We start from the raw sequence: 21,082 nt of genomic DNA on the forward strand, positions 1-21,082 counted from the left end.
GACAGACGGGGTGATGGCTGGTAGCCCGGTCTGCTCGGGACAGGGGAAGCGGCGGCGGCCGGGCCGAGACGGGAGCGGGCGGCGGGGCCGGGGCATCGCGGGGCCGCTGTGGGGCTGCTGTGCGGGCTGTCAGACCGCCGGCCCGCTCCCCCTGCCGCTGTCCCCCACCAATCGCATCTGTACACGAGCGGAATAAGGGGCTTCAGACTTTTTCCCAAGCTGTTTTTTATTTTCCTTTCCTTGGTGCTCCACAGCCACGCGCCCCTGATGCAGAGGAGTGGCGGGGCCAAAGGGCTCCCTCATCCCTCACAGCTCACCTCTGTTCCCCCTTGCATGGAAGGACCTCGGGGGCCCGTTCTTCCCTATGGGAAATTTCGTTCCCCAGTCTTTGAGGGACCCGCTGAGATAAGATTAACTCAATGTCAGGTTATCCCAGTGACCTGAGAGAGCCGCAGCGTGGCTCTGAGATACCTGCCCCAGCCAGGTACCTTGGTGCCACCGGGTGTTGCCGCCGGCAGATGCAGCAGAGCTGCAGGGACGGAGCACCTGTGGGGCACGGGGCTCCCCTTCCCGTAGTGGGTGAGAAAAGCACATCCAGAGCAGGCAGGAAACAACAGCTGATACACCTAAAAGGCGAAGGAATGCATGTGGTGAAGGAATGCTTGGTGACACTGTCTGTCCGCGGGGAGGCACTGAAATGCCCCCCTCGAGGGCAACATTAAAGCGGTTTGTCCCAGCAGCTCACTCCTGTTCGCGTATCCCCTCCATCCCCATGCTCACGCAGAGTGCCCAGGGCTTGGAGCTCGCAGCTGCCCCTCTGGGCAGCCCTCGCGGAGCAGTGGGCATGGCCAGGGCGCCCAGACCCTCCCGACTGCGGGGAGAGAGGCCTGAGAGGGCGAGGGTCCCTGTCGCCTGTCACCGCGCTGCCTCGCGGCCAGCCGGCGTCCGGGCGCTGTGGCGGCGGGCGCCTCTCGCCTCTGAGGTGATGCGGGTTTGGAGGCGGGCCGCCCCCGCCCCCCGGCACAGCCTGCCCGCCCGCCTGCGCGCCGTGCGGGGCGGCCGTGCGCCGAGGCAGCGCGGCGCGGAGCATGGCGCGGCCGGCGGCCGGCCGACAACTGCGCCCGGGGCCGGGGCCACCGCTGAGGCTGCTCCTGCTGCTGGGCGTCCTCCTGCTGCGCGGTGGAGCAGCGGCGGCGGCGGGGGCCGTGCCGTGCCAGGCGCCGCGGCAGTGGGAAGGGCGCACCGTGTTCTACGAGCACGGCTCGGGCCGCAACACGCGGGCCGCCGTCTCCTACGACGGCCCAAACCAGCGCCTCCGCATCTTGGAGGAGAGGAAGGCGCTCATCCCCTGCAAGAAGTAGGTGGCGGCGAAACCTGCGGCGGGACCGGGCCGGGCGGGGCGGTGAGGGTCGGCACGGAGCCCGGAGGCGCCTCGCGGGGGGTGTGCGGTGGTGCCAAGCCGGGAAGGGGGTTCTCCCTCGGGCCCCGCGGTGCCGGCGGCTCCTCCCCTGCGTGAGTCGGGGCCGACGGGGGCGAGGCACTGGCGTGCTGGGAATAGCCGGCGCTAGGAAACCTGTCACCAGCGTGGCTTGGATCCATGTAGATATATGTGTATATATTTGTGTATATATATATATATCTCCATGTAGATGTATGTGTGTATATATCGAGAGATTTATAATCAACAGTGTCAGCTTCTTACCTTCAGAGATATTTTCTCTCCCTTCCAGCTCTTTTGCTACTCAAATGGAATTTGAAACGAATCCAAAAATGTGTGGTATAATGGGTATCATGAGCTGTAATGAAGAGGTTATACTCAAACATGTGAATAACGTCATGGGGTAAGGGAGGAGGCTCTAACTCAGTAATTTGCTAACAAGTTTGAGTTACAAGTTCTCTGGGCCTTCTTGGTCCTTGTCAGTGCTTGGTCCTAAGTCAGTGCCAGGATGCATCCATTACCCGTGGTACAGTGTATTCATTCCCGTTGCACAGCCCTGCAGGACCTTCCTGCTCTTCATTTATACAGGATGTATCTGTTAAGCCCATAACTAATCCCAAAAAAATCCCTGTGCCATTGTCTGTTTCTTGATTTGCTGAAAAACAAATGTACGAAAAACCTGACTAAAGAAGAGCCTCTTTTTCCTTCCTCAGCCTGCCAAGCTCAGGTTGGGTGGAAGAACTGATCGGCCTAGAGAGGCCTTCCTGAGTGAGACATTTCTGGCTACTGAGTGTCAGTCACTTTCAGACAACATGTCAAAACATACCTGCCAGTGTGAGGGTAGCAGCTCTGCCCATACCTCCGCTCTCCCACCTACAAATTTTTCAAATAATAGTGCATGTGTCCTGGGGATGTGTGAGACAAGGTAATGACCAGCCTACAAATGCTGTATCATCCAAACTAATGCTCTCTCCTGTTAAAAGATCAATATTCCTTTTTCCTGCTGTATTTTCCCCTGACAATCAATTTCATACCAATATTACACAGTAATTGTTTTAATCTTTCCAAAGCATGTGCTCTTCTGTGATCCTTTCTCTCCAAATCCCCTGACACTCTCAGAACTGTCTTGTGTGCTTCATTTTCAGGCTTAGCTGTCTCTCATTGTAAGCTTTTTTCGTTACTGTTTTTGCATAGGTGCCATGTGAAGAATGTTAAAAGCAAGATACAGGTTTTTGCTGATGGTCTGCTGACATACAGCATGGAGTCTGACACTGGCCATGGGGTGCGCATGTTTCCCTTCTTCTGGAAGTCCTAGGTTAACTTTAATGTTTGACAAGCATAAAACTGTGCTGCAAAGCCTGATGCAAGTATTTTCTAGCTTCTGAATTATACTACACTCATTTCTTCAAGCTTATGGTTACTTTACTTGAAAACTTTTTTTTAAGATTGAATAATTACATTTTAGACTCTCAGCCAGATTTTGTCTTTTTCCAAGATCTTATCCTTTTACATTTTTGATAAATACCTGCTGTGGATGCAGTTTTGTCTGGATTGGTAGCACTAAAAAGAGGCAGAGTGCAGACAGGTGCGCTTGTTGATTTCTCCTGTATTACATCTTTGTTGTAGACAAATTTCTGACCTCAGAGGTCTTTTATGTTTCCAAGTCCATGTTTTCTGCTACCTAAAATTGGAGAGGGGTTGGTTTTGTCATATGGGTAGTTATGTCTGCTCAGGGCGTGACCCAGCTTCCGTTTAAGTTAACAGAAAGTCTTCCATTGGTTTCAATATGTGTTGGATCGAGTCTAGAATTGTGATCACAGCTTCATTTCAGTGTGGACACAGTAACTTGTAAACTGAAGCCTTCAGAAGTTAGAGGCAAAGGGATTTATCCTGTCTTTTGAAAAATAACCTCTCCTCCACCCTGTTTTGACATTGACAAGAAAGGGGTAATTATGCAGAGGCAGTGAGTACAAAATCAACAAGAAAATCAACAAGAAAAATAGTGCTGCCCTGGTCTGTATGGAAATTTCAGTCTAAATTCTCACATTTTGCTCCTATCAGATGTAACTATGTGCAGCAATCAGGGTTGGCCAACAACCACATTTTTCTACAAAGCATTTTCTGAAGCTTGCAAATGTGGACCTTAATCAGACACAGCCCTGTTTGAGTTATTGGCTGAGGTTAATCAAGGACACAAAGATTTGCCTGTGTGGAATGGCTTGCAGGCTCATAACCGCAGGAAAACATGAAACTTTCAGGTTTTATAGTAGATCTGTGTTTCAAATTCATGTGTTCTGCCATGTGGCATTTTCATACCTACATCAGCCCAGTAAAACATACCTACCTCAACTCCAGACAAGTAGCCATAAGATAAATGCCCAGTTGCTGCTTCATTAACATCACTTCTTTGTCCATCAGTTGTTTCGAGATCACCTGCGATGCAGTGACCACATTGGTAAAGACTGCCCATTCCCATTGTCCAGCTGCACTGTGTCACCTGCCACCTGGGCACACACCTCGCTTGCCAGACAACCAACAGACCCAGTTCATTAGGGAAGTCATAGCTGTGGTTTCAGAAAACCAGCTTGTTGGGTGGATGTTTCTCTAGGTCACACAGTTGGCTCCTGCACTCTGGCTCAGACTGTAAAAACTACCAGCAGTGATCCTAGGCTGAGATTTTTCAAGGAAAACCTATTCCAGTTGGATTCATTTCTGGGCTTTCTTTTTCACTTCTTTTACAGACCCCACCTTAGCTACACTCTGCTTCTTTTGTTTTCTCCAGCATGCCTTGCCCTGCTGCTTCTTGCCCCTTCAGGATCGAATTTTTGGGGACAGACAGGGCGGGCAGGGACAATCTTAAAGTTTTGTGTGGTGCTCAGTTGATACTGATAGCAGAAGAGAAAAGAAAACAAACATTGATGTGAAAGGGGAGCACTTGAAGCAGCTCCCTAGACCTCTTAAGGCAAAGCTGAGTTCCTGCTGTTAAACACAGAACATGTTTTTTAGTCCCTTATGGCCTACTATATGAAGTTACTTCCTTTCATGCTCTCTGGATGTTAAACCTTCCTCACTCTTGTTCAACCCTCTGTTGGCCTTTATCTCAGGACACTTAACAAAATAGGTAGCAGTCACCAGCATGGTTTGCAGTTGGGGCAAAAATTTCTTTTTAAAGTAACTTCAAATGCTGTGGATTTGAGTATGACATCTCTGCAAACTGGTGAGAAATCCTGGCACAAAAAAGTCCAAAGAAAAAATCCTACTGACTGCGCTGTGGCCAGAACTTCATGTCATCATCACCTTTCATTTTCTTGGAGAAATAGAGCAAGGGGTGTGCTCTTCAGCACTACTGAAGCCACTCAACAGGTGTTAGTGCTCAGTTATGAAGAAAGAAAAGCATGAAGTGAGGAGCAGAGCAGAAATAGTACAGGTGGTGTTTGAGAGCTGGAGTGTTACTTGCCATATGCTGTGTTCACAGAGTTTCACATTTATCTTCCATACTATTTTCCACAGAGTGATTTTCAGGGAAGGCCCAATAACATATTGTCTTATGAGAAATGTGATGGTGGGAAGAAAAAAATTTCCATGTGGTCAAGAAAGTGAGTAGGAGGAAGAAAATGCTTTTTTGTTTTTTCTTCTATGCATATATTTTAACAGTAACCTCCTTGGCCTATTGTACAGTACTCAGCCCATTGAGATGCCTTTGTATTTGCAACTGTCAGGCTTACTGTCTTAAATTAAAACTGTAGCTGCACAGCAGAAAAATAATCAGGAGGTACCCTATCTGTGTTAATTTAAAAAACAGAAGTACATGTTGTTAGATTCCTCTAGTTCAATCATATTTGCAAAAGATAGGCACAGCTAAGGGGAGGATAAAGTCCTCACCTGGCCACACAAACTACTGGTGTGACAGAGGAGTGACAAAGCTATGTTTAGAGAAGTAAGTATCTTATTCTGGCAGGCTCTTTGCCTGTGTATGTCAATCCCTGTCCTTGACTGAAGAGAGGCAGCATAAGGTCAGGTGCAAATATAACAACATTCATCTGGAGAAGAGGTGATGACTTTTCAAAATAAACAGAGTGTGGGCACACGTGTCTGACTTATCTCAACTACTTTTTAGTTGTTTTAGGATGTGTGATTGTAAAGGAAAAAACAGCGGTGTCTGACCTATTAAAATCGTATAATCCATCCGTTCTGTGGTCATTGTGGTGACTCAAGAGGCTAAGTATTGAGCTACGCTGAGCAACTGCAAATTTGTTTCCCAGACTTGGTTTTGGGAGTGGTTTCTGCAGTTTAATGTTTTGGGGAATGAAAGACTGTCACGGGTCAAATTTTCAGAATTGGCCAAGTTGCCCAGGAGCCCAAGTTCCATTTTTTAAAGATTGTGTAGAATGTGCAGACTTGTGAGACCCTTAATTTGCAGTGAAACAGAAATGAATTTTCAGCAATTTCTCTAAAAGTAACCTGAGTTCTTGGGACCTAAAATTCTTCATAAGCTGCTGTGTATATTACTCGCTTCTGAGAAGAAGAACTGAAGGAAGGTACTTAGACCTCCTGCATTTACTTTCCTCCTATAGGTGTCAAGTGTTCTTTCAAGTGTCTCCTGCTGCTAATGTCTGTGAGTTTGGAAAGGTGGCTTTGGAAAGCTGCTGTGCTGGATGCACACTGACTGTCAGATGCCAGGCAATACCCTGAAGCAAGCCTCAGTTGTTCTAATGGGAGTTGTGTGGTGGGGTATGGAGGGCTGGCTGTAAAAGCCTTAACTCCTGCATTTCCATCAAAGCCCAATTACAAGTCAGTTTACTGAGTCCCTCAGTGATGCTCCCTGCCAAGGCAGCTGGTTCCTTGGAGAAGAGCACTGTACACGGAGGAACTGTGGTCTGTGATGGTTGCATGGGGGAGCATCTCGTCTCACTCCAGCTGTTCATTCTGTTTGTTTCTGCCCCCAGGCAGCAGCAATCATTCCCTTTTCCAAGTTCTTGGTCTTGCTGGAAGTTGGCCAGGGTATACAGCTCAGGAAGGCACTGGAGTTGATTGCTTTTGTTGTTACAGGTGGGCTGGCTGGGGGGAGATGAAAACTGCTCAGGGGAGGCAGTTGAAATTCCTCAGCCGTTGAACGGCATCAGTAACAAACAAGTGGACTCTGTTAGAGGAAGTTAGGAACTGTTAGCTTAGCAAAGCTTTTTCTGTCTCGTGTGCTATGCTTCCTTGGACAACAGCATCTTTGTTAGTTGTAAAAAAAAATAACAAACCAGAAAAAACCACCTGAGTATGAATAAAGCAAATCCATTGCTTTGAGATGGCTGTTCTGTTTAGTGTAGTGTTCTTGAAACCATTGTTTATGCTAAGTGCTCTGGAGCCATTTCATACAATACCAAAACACAGCACATATTCAAACTGAACAGAATAAACTGGCTCTTAAATTCAAAATAGCAGGATCTACAAAACCTTTTAAAGCTCGAGGAAAAAAATGTAGATAAAATGTCCAGTAACCTCAAATTGATAATTTGCTAGAGCACTGGTTGGTGTACTTAAAAACCACTGTCAGACACTCACTGGGGTCATTACTACCACATGAGTTCTAGATACTGTTTTCTGGATGGTGTTAAAAACAGGAGTTCTCATTAAAAAGTTTTGTTTTTCTAAAAGATGTTAAATGGTAGTCACTAACACCATGTTGTACTTGATACTAGTGGATTGGCTTACGCGTTTTATCCATCTGAACCCTTTACATTTAGGGAATTACTTCTTTCTTCCCTCTTATGATCTCTTGCTTGTCTATTTGAACTTTTTGAAATAATGTGTTTTTGCATTGAAACTTATGGCTCATTTTGTACTGTTGGACAATATGGCAAAAACTTAAGGCAAGACCAGGACTGCACTGAAAATACAATATGCCTATATATCTATAACTTGGACCAATGTTTTCAGAAGATAAATCTGTAAATTTGATTTATGGGGGGTTTTTTGTTTGGTTGGTTTTTGGTTTTTTTGTTTTGTTTTGTTTTTTCTTTTTTTGGTAGAGATTTAACGTGGACATGAATAGAAAGAGATCCAGTGTTCTGTGGTCACAGACAGCTGATGGTGACGTGACTGCACAGCTAAACAAACACAATGAAAGACATCTTTATATTCATGATCTTAATTTGGACTCCATTCAGCTTGAGGCCTGACACAATTCAGATGTCACAACTGACAAAATCACACCTATTCTCACAGGACCAAAGACCATTCATCCGAAAAAGTATCTCCTCTGAAGGTCAAACCAGAATTTTCTGATACAGGGCTTCTGTGAAGTAAAAAAAAATTGTTTTCTTTTCCAGATAGAAACCTGATTTGTATTACATATCAACAGGCTTATCCATTTATTAGCTGCATAGGACAGGCATTCCCAGACAAGTGAAGTCAGTGAAATGGTAACTTATTATGCCTTTTTTGGTATGCCAAGTCATTGGTTGATTCAAAATTGGTATGGTTCAGGTATCCTTCTATCCTCTCTATTTTGCAATAAACTAACTGGTGGCTAACCTTGGCATGGCATGATAAATAATTCTGAGCTATTCAGACTTGAGGCCATCCAGCTGTGAATCTGTGTAACTGCAAGAGCAACAATCCAGCTCCTGAACCTCATCTTTATCAGCCTTATCCCTGTCTTCAGATTACTTTCATTTTGGCCTTACCTATATATTTGCAAGGAATCGCATGCTCAGCAACTTGAGGAGTTCTCTCTCATGAGGTATTTTTACCTGTTGCTCTTCTTTACTCAAAGGGGAAATTATTTTCTCCTCAGGAGTGTTTTCAAGGCATGGTACAGTGTCTGATGTTCTGGGGAGGGGATGATGTCTGGGTAAAACAGGGCCACTTTGTGCAATATTTTGGCTCTTCTAGAATAAGGAGCATTATGCCCGGCATGGCATTGCATAACGTGAAGGTACCAGTGGCCAGTGAAACTTCTCCTCACCACTGCCAAGCAGCCCTGCTTCTTTCAGTTGTTTTTGTTCACTGCCTCACTTTCGTGGCCCCAGGGGAGATATATGTATGTTGACTTGAGATCTGAGATTCCACAGGGAAATTTTGTGTTGTCCTGAGGCTCCAGAGGATGCTTCCTTGCCTGTATTATGGTCACTCTCCCATACCCGAGAGTCATGGGCCAAGGGCAGGATTTTCTGCCAAGAATTTGTTCCCATTTGTGAAAGTGTGGAAGGTTCAACATGAGAGACAGTCTTTGTTTTAAGTAGTGTATTAATTTCTGGAGCTGGTACCTCTTATACATTCATACTCAGGAGTAAATTGGGGGTTTCCAACAGCAGCCTAAATGTCCTTGTCCAAAACCAATTTATGGTTTTCTTACTACAGGTGGTAGTAAGAAAAAAGAAATTATTTGTTTTCATGTGAACTCACACTTTTTTTTCATCTTTCATTAATAAAGATCCCTGGCTAACATTTACTTGAGATTCAGTTTAATCATTATTTTGAGGGTTATGTGCAGACATTTGGATTTGTATCCCACTTGATTATTAAAAAATGCTTCCCGTGTATCACAAAAAGTCAGAAAGATACACTAACTTGTTTTTCTTGGTTTTGCTGTGAGAATTTTACTAGCAACATTCCTACAGTCAATAGGGTTGTTCCCATAACTTAGCAATGACCATATTTATGCTTTTACAGATTTGTGTTTATGTGTTTTCATGATTTTAAAAATTTCTGGCATCAGAACATGAATTTGGCAGGCATTTTCTTCTTGTACAGTGCTCACACTGTAGTTACTACAATTTTTCAGTCTTTGGCTACTAAGAGTTCATATGTCTGGGGAGCTACTTAGCTATTCATTCCATGAAAGCTTATTTTATCCCTTTCATTCCTTGTGAAATTTACCCTTCCATTCTGGCATCATCCAGACTATGTTTTGTGGGCTAAATCCAGCCCAGAGGGAACTTCCATCCAGCCTTCTGCCTTTCCCCACTGAAGAGCTCCTTGTTGGTTTAATGATTGTCTGAAATTTGGATCCTTCTGAATTGCTGCCCTTCTGTCCTTGTGGGAGGAACAGAAGAGACTGGATGCATAGGTTGGAAATCACCTCAATCAACCCTGTGGCTGAGGGTCAGTGGTATGCACTGCCATATTGAAAGAGTGATTGAAAATTCATGGTAACGTGTGCAGGTGCCACACTGCGTGTGTATAGCTTATTGTTTTGGCATATGAAAGTGAACAATCACAGGACATTCATTTCTTGTCTGACAAAAATAACCTGGAAGATTCCCGCAATGAAGAAGATGTAGATTGTCAAATATCATTGAGAGATACCAAATTATGTTGATTCTGGAGCTCTGTCTGCATTTTTTTATTTCTGTTTTGTTTTGTAACTAAAAAAAGAACATGTTTCAGAGCTTAGTAGAAATACATGTAGGACTGTATAACTGTCTGATTCAACCCAACAGTGCCCAAAGAGTGATCTAAGAGTGATAACAGCGCATCATATTTATGGAGTTCTAAAAGAGTAGTAAAAATCTTGATTGCTGCCTTCTTTTGGATATTAGAAGACTGAAACTTTCTTTGCTCTAGCTTAACTTTTTTTTTGTTCTAGCTTCTCCCTAAATCATAAACAGAAGCAATCTCTTCATTGCTGTTCAAATTATTTTTTAATATGAAGCATCTAAGAAGTGGCTTGTCCTTAAGTTCATTAAACTCATTTGCCCTTCTCAAATGGAAAGTGACATTGTCTACATACTAGTTATCTTATTTTCTGTATGTATTATTTTTCCTGAGGATGGTTCATAATGGAATGTGATAATATGATAGATAGCAAACAGTGCAGAAGACCAATATTACCACATGTATTGCAACAGCTCTTCTTAAGGTTACTTACTTCTTCACTTAATTTAAAAAATAACATTGTAATAATACCCTGCATATTTACCTTTTGGTCAGTTGAATAGTTCACAAGTAAATCATTCCAAAAATGGCTTCAGTGACCCTTAATGATTGACTTCTAGTGCCATAATGTGCTCTTCAGAATCTGTTCCTTTATAGCTGTTGCCAAATATTATTTCATACTTCAGAGTGTATGTTCAAAACACACAGTCAACTGCTTTAGCAGGAAAAGTTTTGTGATGTCTGTAACTAATTTTTTAAGTTGCCTGTTTGGAACAAACCACTGTCTTATGTACATTTTCTTAAGGCTTTAATGGAGTAAGATGAAAAGGGCCCTGAAATACCTCCACATAATGTAATCCTTATCAGCAGGATAAAGAGCAAAAACCTCTGTCTTCATTCTTCTCTGTTCTTATTCGGAGGTTGGGACCAACTGCAGTAAAAAAATTTAAAAAAAAAGATAGCAAGGAAGATAAACCACTAATACAGCTTTCCACTGAGGTTTTGGTCTCTGATGTTACCCATCCCTTACTCTGTCAGTTCTGGTACTTTCACACTTAGCAAGCCTTAATTTGCTGTCCTCTGCCAGTTCTTTGTGGGAATTCACAGCTGCTACTTCATCTGAAAATCAGATGGCTCAGTAGATACTGGGGCTTCTGAAAGTGGGTTGTGCTTTGCCATTTATTTTGGTGAAACAGTACACAGGAAAGCTGGTATGAGACCTGTATAGCTGCTAAACAGCTGGAAATTTCTTCTTAAGCAGTCTGTCTGCATGGAGACCTACTGTTTGTATGGATACCTGTCTTTTCAGAAATTAATGTTTCTCAGGGGGAATGGCCAGATTTTCCCCAGAATTTTCCAAGGGCAGTTTTGTGCATGGCAGTGCTAAAGGTTATAAAATGCTTATATGGAGATCAGAGTCCACTCAGTGAACACAATGAAAAAAGATTTCATTTTTCATTCTTTCAGTATCTCCTAATACTATTTGCAACAGTGGTTTTATCATATTCAGATACTTTTCTTGCCAGGAAACTTAAAATTCTGCCATACTTTTAGGCGGCCAGCACTGGAAAGTTTACTCATACTGTGCAGTTATGGTAATTCTCAGAGGACGCTTACGTGTAGAGCAGAATTCTGTACAGATTGAGGAATTCTTAGTAGAATTAGTTTCCAAATTAATGTATCACTATTTTATTAGATCCAGATTTGTTAGCTTACATCTTCTGTACAAGAAATTAATTTCTTATCTGTGAGAGTACCTGGGGACTTTGAGTAATCTGGTCTAGTGGAAGATGTCCTTGCCCATGGCAGGGGGCTGGAACTAGATGATCTTTAAGGTCCCCTCCACCCCAAAGCATTCTGTGATTCTGTGATTATTTGGACATTTCCTGGTATCGTTTTAAGTACCTGTGCCCAAAACCACACCGGATTTACAAAGCCAGACTGATTCGTTACCCTGTCTCTTCCAGAGAAGAGAGGAAGGCACAAACTCGGATAACATGTTGATAAAGTGTAAGGTATTTCCTGTGCTTTTTTTATAGATGAAAAAAAAGAATTAGGGAGAGTGAGAGGAGATAAGGGTATGAGATCAGAGACATCCTATTGCATTAAGTTCATTCCCTTGCTGTTGAAGAGGGAAAATGTGAGAGACCACCTACTTGCTTCAACACAGCAGAAGATAAAAAGTTCCTAATTTTTTGAACTTCTGCTCTGCCTATCTCTAAACCAAATGTAAGCATGAAGATAGTGATTCTCAATATATTTATATGTATTCTTTGGTTATTGACATGCTTGCGCACATTTTTTGTTAGTTTCACTGAGTGTAAGAGTTGGTGACTTCACAAGGTATGTACCTCATAGCCAGGTTATTTTAAGTTCCTAAACTCCTAGAGTAAGTCATCTAATCCTCTGAAGAAGAAAATAGTTGGTCACTAGAGATGTTCAGAGTATCCAGTCTGTCACATAAGTTGTGCTAGCATAGTCAAGCCAAGTCAAAGTGACGTACAGTCAGATGATATTCCGGCCACTGCCTCAAAAATGTAGGTGCCACAGCTGCTTAGCTGGAGCCAGGTAGAAGGATCCATGGTGGGTCAAGTGGGACCTATGTCTTGTTGTGTTTTGGAAGTCTAACACATGTCTGAAACACATTTTGGTTCTTTGGATTTCCTTTGTCTGAAAGAATGGAAAAAAATTAGCCTTACAAGCCTGATTCATGTCCCCAAATATGTGAATGCAGTTTCAGGCTGTAAAACTCCATAGATTATTTTTGTATATTTTGAGGGTTTTTTAATGTCCCGTAAAATATTATGAAAAGTAAAAGAACATCTCATCATTACAATATGTATATGATGCTTACCAGGATCTTACTACAGTGTATGAGCAAGCATCAAGTATAAGGAATGAATTCAGCTCAAATCATTAGCCCAAACTGTTTGTACTGAAGTAGCACATGTAGAAATTAAGTTTTGTGAGACTTGATCATTGCAGCCTCCAGGTACAATGCCCTTGAGATACACCAGCAGTGCAGAGCACTGGGGCAGGCAATAACAACATAAGGCTTGGTTGGTGCAGAAGGTTTTTTCCATCCTCTCTGCCACTGGTTGCTTCAGTAGCACCTCCCTCCCTCATAAACCACTTTCCTATTCCCTGGATGAGTCCAACTACATGGTTAATGCAATGCAGAGAATATGGGAGATAAGTACCCCAAGCAATACAGCAAACCAGAAAACAAATGGACGAATGAAAATGCTCCAAAGTTTTCTCATAAGCAAATTAATTTTTCTGAGTCTCCACACTCTCAGAGTTGTAGGATTTTTGTCCAGTTAACTGTAGCAAGAGACTACATAAAAAAGCCTTCCCAAATGAGAGTTTTTATGACAAAAAGATGTTTCATATAATTTAGGTGTTTGGAGTCAAGGCTATAAAGATATTAATTACTTTGCCTAAAAACAAGGCCCAGAACACTGTAAGGGAGAAGGAAAAAACATATCACAAAGCACAGAATATGAAAAAGTTGTGTAAAACTTGTGGAAATATATTTTTGTGTAGTTGAGATTGCATAAAATGTTATGTTTGCCTTGCAGCATCTCTTTTTTGTTGCCCATCTGCGATAAGTTGATAGCCATGCTAGGTTTTAAACTTTTTTCAGCTTATTTTCTCTTCTAAATGGAACACCTGGTGTAGCATCTGTAAAAATCAGTGAAACTTTTCTGGCTGATTTCACATGACTTTGGGTCAGGTTCATGTATAATTTTGGAGAAGGGGTTATTGAGTCATATTTTTCTCTAATTGCATAGCTGATGGATGGAAATTGCAAAGAGCAGCAGTTACATGAGGATCTGCTTCTATGATGTGGAAAGAGCAATTGTCTCCTGACAGTTGGAAACATGAGGGATGAGAGAGAAAATCTGATGGGCAGAAAGTGATTTCTGCTCATATGCTTCTCTAGAGAGAGAATTCAGGGGTTTCTTATGCAGTCTTTGAATACAAAAAAAAGTGCCTAGTAAAATTGGTCCCCTCCATTTTGCAATGATTACTCTGGCACACTGCATTTTAGAAAATACTAAATGCTGTCCCTCTGAAAATTTGCCCTTTTTAAGTATCTTCATGTTGAATGCCCAAAATAAAGCTGTTGAAAATCACTGGTCAGTTTTGAAAATTCTGCCCATTAAGTATATAAAATAATGCAATTAGAACAGCAAAAAGCTGTAATATGCAATATGAAACTGTGTAATTTTGAAATAATTATAAAGTAATTTTCTTTTTTTAAAACAAGAGTTATGTAATGTCTGTTATGATTATAGGAATGGTAAAGGAAAAGACTTTTAGCATGCACAGAAGTTCTAAATTCATATGATTAGGCAAAGCTCAAAGAAAACTGTGGCTCCCTGTGTTGTATGCATGTAGGACACTGGGCTCCATGTCAGGAAAACACCCCAAAATTAGGTAAACATACCAGCCTGCTAAAGACTTTAGTTTGTATTTGTGTCAGATTCTAAATGGTACAGCTATTTTTGTCATGTTTTAAGCAGCATGGGTAGTCTAAACATGTTCAATAGGTCTAGTGACCTTTTCCCAAGTAATGGAAAAATTTTAGCTGTGCCAATGTAGTATATTTATACCAATATTATTTACAGGTCTTGCCCTCCTTGCTACTGCTTCTTAGAACTGTCCTTGAATGAAAAATAAACGTGTCAGGGGTTTAATAAAATTGAAATAGCTAAAAATAGAAATGTATGCTTAACCATGCTTCCTTTGGCTGATTGCAGTCTCTTCAGCAACTGTTGTTTCTGTGATGGACTAACAGATAACCTGGGAAATAGTTCTGTATCAAACACACTGATGTGGTTCTAATAACTTGAAGATAAAGGTTTTGAAATGAATTTTCATCTTCTAATTGCTTAGGTATTTTCAGCCCAGCTGATTTTTAAGGACATGCCAGTTTCTTGTGCTGCATCATGGTTATTGCTTACAGAGGTTTCCTACAAGCAGTAGGCATGTGGTGACTGCTGAAAACCACTCCCCAGCCCCTGAAGGTGGAAAAGTTGTTGCCATAACAAAAAGCACAATAACTCAATAGAGGACCAAAGAAAAGCAGTTCTGTGAAGAGCAGAACTAACAGATAGTTCAACCTTCTAATTATTCCCTGTGAATGCTGGACATGTTTCATTTGACACCTATCTCACCAGTCCTGATTTTAGACGCTATTTGTCTTTAAGTCATTCAGGCACTGAAAACAGTGTGATGGTGTAATTAGAGATAATTGTGCAGGAATACAGAGCTGAAGGTTACCAGTGTGGAGGAGATGGCACCATCTCTGAAATTCCTATGTGAAATAAGATGGAGCCCTCTGCTGAGACTCTTCAGAGAGTGCCACTTTTGCATTTGGGAGGTCTCAGGAAGTCATCCCCAAAGGTTGTTTACCATCTTTATGAAGGTAGCAGTGTCAAGACTTCAGGTCTTATAATATCAGGATTTATTGATTGAGCTGGTCTGTTACAAAAAAAAAAAAGACCAGCAGCTATCAGTATTCTCCAATCGCTTACGTGTAAGGCTGGGAAGGTCCCCCCAAGTTGCCATATAACCTGGTCCTCCATCCTGGAGAGGAAAAGCTTTACATGGGTTGTCCCTGATCCCTGATGTTTTTACCAGCTCTTGTAAAAGCTGGAGTATAAGAAGACACAGGCATTTTCAGAGTATTTCTTAAGTAAGCCCTCCTTGCTTCAGGTGACATGGAGAAAAGTTGATACTCATTTTTAGCTTTGATATACTGACCATTTTATCATCATACCTCAGTCTTGCTGTTGTAGACCAAACATGCTCGATTTTTTCATAGGTCCTGTTTCTTAAACATCCCACTGTCCTTGCTCCTTGCTGTTCTCTGGACTATATCCTATCTGTTTATCTCTTCCCTTAAGTGAGGCATCCAAAACCAGGAACTACATCAGCATTGTGGTCTCATCAGGACTAAGCAGAGCAGAATAAATGACCTCCCTAATGGACCCAGAACTGTAAACTTCCCTTTGTAAATCACCACTGCACCACTTGGCAGTGGCTATGTATGGAAGGATGGCAATATGCCATTTCCTTTACAACCATGTAGCAATTAACATATTCCCTAACTATATGTTTTCTTTCACACAGACATTCCCTTCTTTTCTGTAATTCTTCTGTTTTGCACACTTTCAGTCAGTTCCCCCTGGAATTTTAACACACTGACACACTGTATTTGAATCCAGTCATTAATTTATGCGCTCACCTGACAGTATGACTTTTGATTGATAGCTGCTGAAGGAAGAAGAAAAAGACCTGCACAAAGACTTCTGGTTGAAATGAAGTTATTTTTACATTTGAGGTGGGGAGGATGAGTGTAGTTCAGTGCTATGATTTCAGGTTGCATGTTCACTTCATTTCCAGTGAAGTGAATCTCCATCTTTCACAAAGTTTATTTAACAATAAGCTATACTCAGATCTTTGGATGGAGGTTGGAAAGTTGAAAAGTACTTAGTTTTCAAACTGTTGCATCTGATTATCTGGCCTGACTTCCAAACTCCCTTGAAAACAGTCCCAGTCTTTTTATTTTTTATATTGGATAGATATCAGAAAGACCTGAATCATCCCTCTTAAGGAAAGCATTGCAGATGGAAGGTGGAAATCATTACGTCTTGGGACAGCAATCTGGTACAAGCGCATATCCTCACAGATTTTTCCAGAGAATATTCCATTATGAAATAAAAGTTTGATCTATCAGAATAGGGACCTTCTCCCCATCTGTTCCAAAGGGCAATCTGTTCCTCAGACTGCTTCATGATTACTTTTTCTGCAGGAATGCATACTGAAAAGTAGGTAACTGGCCAAGTGTATGCATGATGGGATTTACAGTCTCGATGAAGATCATTATAGGGCTCCTGAAATGCATGTAATCCCTGCTCATGGTGTATGAAGATCCTTCTCTGTTTTTAAACAGAAGTTGGCATGTAAGAAGCTGCAATACCCAGTTCTAGTTGAAAAAATATTTTTTATCTTTTATTATTTGTTCTAAAATATGTATGTGAAAAAGGGAGAGTATTTTAATTTAGTTAAGGAACTTCATTCTTCTATGCCTTTCTGATGTGTAAAATAGGGGGCAGAGCTAACATCCTGTTTAATATCCTGTCTCAGACCCTGGTTACAAGAAAGGTGTGAAAACTCCAGATAAATCTGACAATTAGAGTCATTAAGTTATTTATGTTGCATATTGCTTTGGGATCATTGACTCCAAGAGTTAAATTAACAACAACAAAGGCCACCACTAAACCACATCCTTAAGCGCCACATCTTCAGGTCTTTGAAATACCCCCTGGGATGGTGACTCAGCTGCCCTGCTGAGCTTGTTGAGATGCTGGAAGAAACTTTTTTAAATATCCAATCTAAACCTTCCCTGGCACAACTTCAAGCCATTTTCTCTTGTCTTCTCACTTGTTCCTTGCGAGAACACACTGGCACCCACCTGGCTACAACCCCATTTCTGGAAGTTGTAAAGAGCAATAAGGTCCCCCCTGAGCCTCTTTTTCTCCAGATGCCTGAGCTGCCGCTCATCAGCTTTGTGCTCCAGACCTTTCACCAGCTCCATTTCCCTTCTCTGGACACCCTCCAGCCCCTCAATGTCCTTGGAGCGAGGGACCCAGAACTGAACACTGTTTTAAGTGCAGCCTCAGCAGGACTGGGTACAACAGGGCAGTCTCTGCCTTGATAACCGTTGCTGATCCAAACCAGGATGCCATTGGCCTTCTTGGCCACTTGGGCACACTTCTGGCTCATGTTCAGTTGGCTGACAACCAGCACACCCTGGTCTTTTTCCACTGGGCAGATTTCCAGGCACTCTTCCCCCAGCCTGAAGTGCTCCCTATGGTTGTTGTCACCCAAGTGCAGGACCCAGCTCTTGCCCTTGTTGCACTTTTACCATTAGCTTCAGCCCATTGATCCACCCTGTCCAGATCCCTCTGTAGAGCGATTGTACCCTCCAGCAGATCAAAAACACTCCTGCCCAGCTTGGTGTCATTTACAGATTTATTGAGGGTGCAGTTGATCCAGTTCACGATAAAGATACTAAACAGGACTAGCCTCAGTAATGAGCCCTTGGGAACACCACTCATGACTGGCCACCAGCTGGATTTAACTCCGTTCACCACCACTCTTTGGTCCCGGCTTTTCAGACAGTGTTGAACACAGTAAACAGTGCCCCCATACAAACCACAGGCAGCCAGTTCCTTCAGGGTAATGCTGTGGATAATGGTGTCAAAACACTTTACTAAAACCCAGGAATGCATCAACATCATTTCCCTCATCTGCTGAACGGATCACCTTATCCTAGGAGATTGAGTTGGCCAAACAAGATTTGCCTTTCATAAACCCCTGAGGGCTGGACCCAATTCTGCGCATACTGCATAATGCCCCTCAAGGGGATCGGCTCCATGACCTTTCATGGCACTGACATCAGGCTGACGGGCCTGTAGTTCCCTGTATCCTACTTCTTGCCCTTCTTGCAGATGAGCATCACAATTGCCAACTCCCAGCCAACTATGACCTCCTGAGTGAGCCAGGACTGCTGGGAAATGATGAAAAGTGTCTCAGTGAGCAATTGTGTGCGCTCCCTCAATACTCTTGGGTGGATCCCATCCAGCACACCCTGTTGGCCTGCCGTGGCCTCCACTGGTCTCTGTGGGCTCCATTTATACATGCTAGGGATGCTTGGCCACCACTGCTCCTGGCCCTGCCCAGGTCCCGCCAGCCCTTGTGGCACAAGCTGCAGGCTCCTGGCTGGCCTCCAGACGTAAAATTAAAAACAGGAAGACAGGTATGTCTTTTATGTTTGGGTATGTTTTTTTCCCTTTTTGAGATACTCTCAGTCATTGTAGCCATGTTTTTTCTGGCTCTCTACATGCTAAATTTCTGTTTCCTATTTCTCATGTCTTTACAACCTCACAGAGAGCCTTAAAATAATTGCACTCTCAAAAAAGCGTTTCCATGTCTCAGTTTTGAGCATCAGCTCTTCCAATTGAATTATTTACTTCCCTTCTTCATATAGCACAAAGAAGGTGAGAAATGTAAGAAATAAATTGTAATGTACCTCTGTCATTTCCCTCTTTATTATTTCATCTTTCCTAAGGTTGTTTGTATATACCGAGAGGTGAGTCCTGGCCTTCCTCGCTCTTTTTGGTCTCCTCTAAGCCCTGCTGTGATTTTCCAGTAACATTTATTATTATTAACTTACTCATGGAAGAGTCATTGTACAAACCCATAACAGGCAAATAATCTCTGACCTCAAGTATATTTTGATATTGTGTGGTTCTGCTATTATATACCATATTCCCTAGGAGGAGATTCCATTGATTCATTGGAAAGCATTATGGTATGCTGGCCACATCTTCCATTCCTTTCCTTTTGAGCTGCATTGTTGCCTACTGAGGGCTCCAGTTGCGAATATACTGTTACTTATGGAAACAGACAGATGCTCTCTATTAAAGGCAGTGCATCTTGTAGCCTCTTGCTTTATTGTTTTTCTGAATTTCAACTTCAATTGCAGTGCATTGTTCTCAGGGCTGTGTCTTGGTGGATTATTAAGAAGTGTCAAATAGCCAAAGAGGGACAGCAAGGGAAACAGGCTTCTTGCTGAAGAGCTGACTTTCCTTTAGTGTTTGCCAAAATAACTAATCTAATTTATGGGAAAACAATGAAAATAATAAGAAATTGCATAATTTTTTATTGAGTTTCATAATTAAAGTCACAAAGATATGTCATCCTTTAGCTGGTGTAGATTTGACTTTGCAGCTTTTGATTCCTGTATTTAAGGTTCTCTTTCTACACAAACTGCATTATTAACAGGACTTAAATTGGCTAATTCTCTCTGCTTCAGAAACTGGTAGTGTGGTCAAAGTTCCTCATATACCTTGTTAATTAGATACCTGATACAGGGGGCTTGATCTCCTTGAAAAATTTTTTATTAAAAAAGCCTTTACAATCTGTGAGTGATTTAAGTCAGACTAAAAGATACCGCTTTTACACAATATCACATTACATTTACTGTCACATGTATTTGCACAGTCCTGTATTTGTACAATATACCATAGTCCTGCACCACTGCCAAACATGTGAGATCAAATATGGTAAATGACTGTTGTTGTTGAGGTCTGATATACCAGAAGAAAAACACAAGTCTGAAATTACCGAAAACTTAATGGGAAAGAGGAAAGGAGTTCCCAGAAATATACTAAAAAACGAATGCTTCTCCCTTTTGAAATGAGCTTGCCAGATCCTTCCAAAAGCAGATGAATGTCCTTGACCTGATGAGTGTTTATCAACTGTCTGCATGTCTGCTTGGCAGCTTTGTTCCCTTGAACTATTCTTGATCTGAGGACCTGTGAAGATGGGGTTATGTAGTCACACTTCTAGTAAAGGTCCCCATTCTCCCAGTCCATTTTCAGAAAAATATGTGTTAAAAAGAGTGGTATCATTGTGTGGTATTTTATCAAGAGGATACAAGATGCCTCAAGAATTAAATATATGGATGTACCTATCTGTGCACACTAGAACAGACAATTCAGGATATTTGTAGGGCAATTTCTTCTAGTCAGATGTGGGGTTAGCTCCTTTTGAAATGTTTAAAAGTGTCTTTCTACAAAGAGAACTGGCAAAGAATTAAGTAGTACCACAAAGGCAGACATGCTTCAAGTGTTCATTTAATCACCAAAGAGAAAGTAAAGTTAGCTTGCAAATAATTGCAGTGACCTCAGTTTGAGATATCAAATGGCAAATACTGTTTCCTGCTGAGTAATACAGAATCTCAGATACAAATAATGCATAAAATTTTGCTTCCATTTCTCAGTAGCTTTATACTACTAGGTAATATAAGTCCTGGCTAACATGAATGAGAGTTTTAAGGTTACAATAGCTACAGCTGGGAAATCTGAATCAACAGGTTAAAGCCCTAGGTTCATGAAACCCCAGTACACCTTTGCAGTAAGGTCTGTTTTACCATTGTTTCAGCAGTTTTTTGGGGCAGGATTAGTGGTTTTGTTCTTTGTTAATACAATGCCTCACACAACTGGTTTGTGATCACAGATTTGTGTCTCTCCAGTGCTACAGCAATCAAAGAAAAATAATAAACAGCATGTTAAGGCTCTGGTGCTGTAAGTTGATTGTCCAAAGCCACAGAGCAAAATTATGCAGAGAAAGATTTAGCACAGAAAGAGTTTCTATTACCCAGTCTCAATCTCAGACCATTAGTTTGCTTCTCTC

The 21,082-nt window shown here is 42.1% G+C and overlaps 1 protein-coding gene across 1 annotated transcript in view; it reads left to right on the forward strand.

Moving 5' to 3' along the window:
* The first annotated feature begins 1,081 nt into the window (after window positions 1–1,081).
* The window catches only part of EPDR1 (ependymin related 1), a 29,266-nt gene continuing 9,265 nt past the window's right edge, over window positions 1,082–21,082 (forward strand). Inside the window, exon 1 of the mRNA XM_030971463.1 lies at window positions 1,082–1,357. Within this exon, the coding sequence (XP_030827323.1) occupies window positions 1,089–1,357 (269 nt within the window). The 5' untranslated portion in view covers window positions 1,082–1,088. The remainder of the gene's footprint in view (window positions 1,358–21,082) is intronic.

This window comes from Camarhynchus parvulus, chromosome 2, assembly GCF_901933205.1.
Source record: "Camarhynchus parvulus chromosome 2, STF_HiC, whole genome shotgun sequence".
Taxonomy (NCBI): Eukaryota; Metazoa; Chordata; class Aves; order Passeriformes; family Thraupidae; genus Camarhynchus; species Camarhynchus parvulus.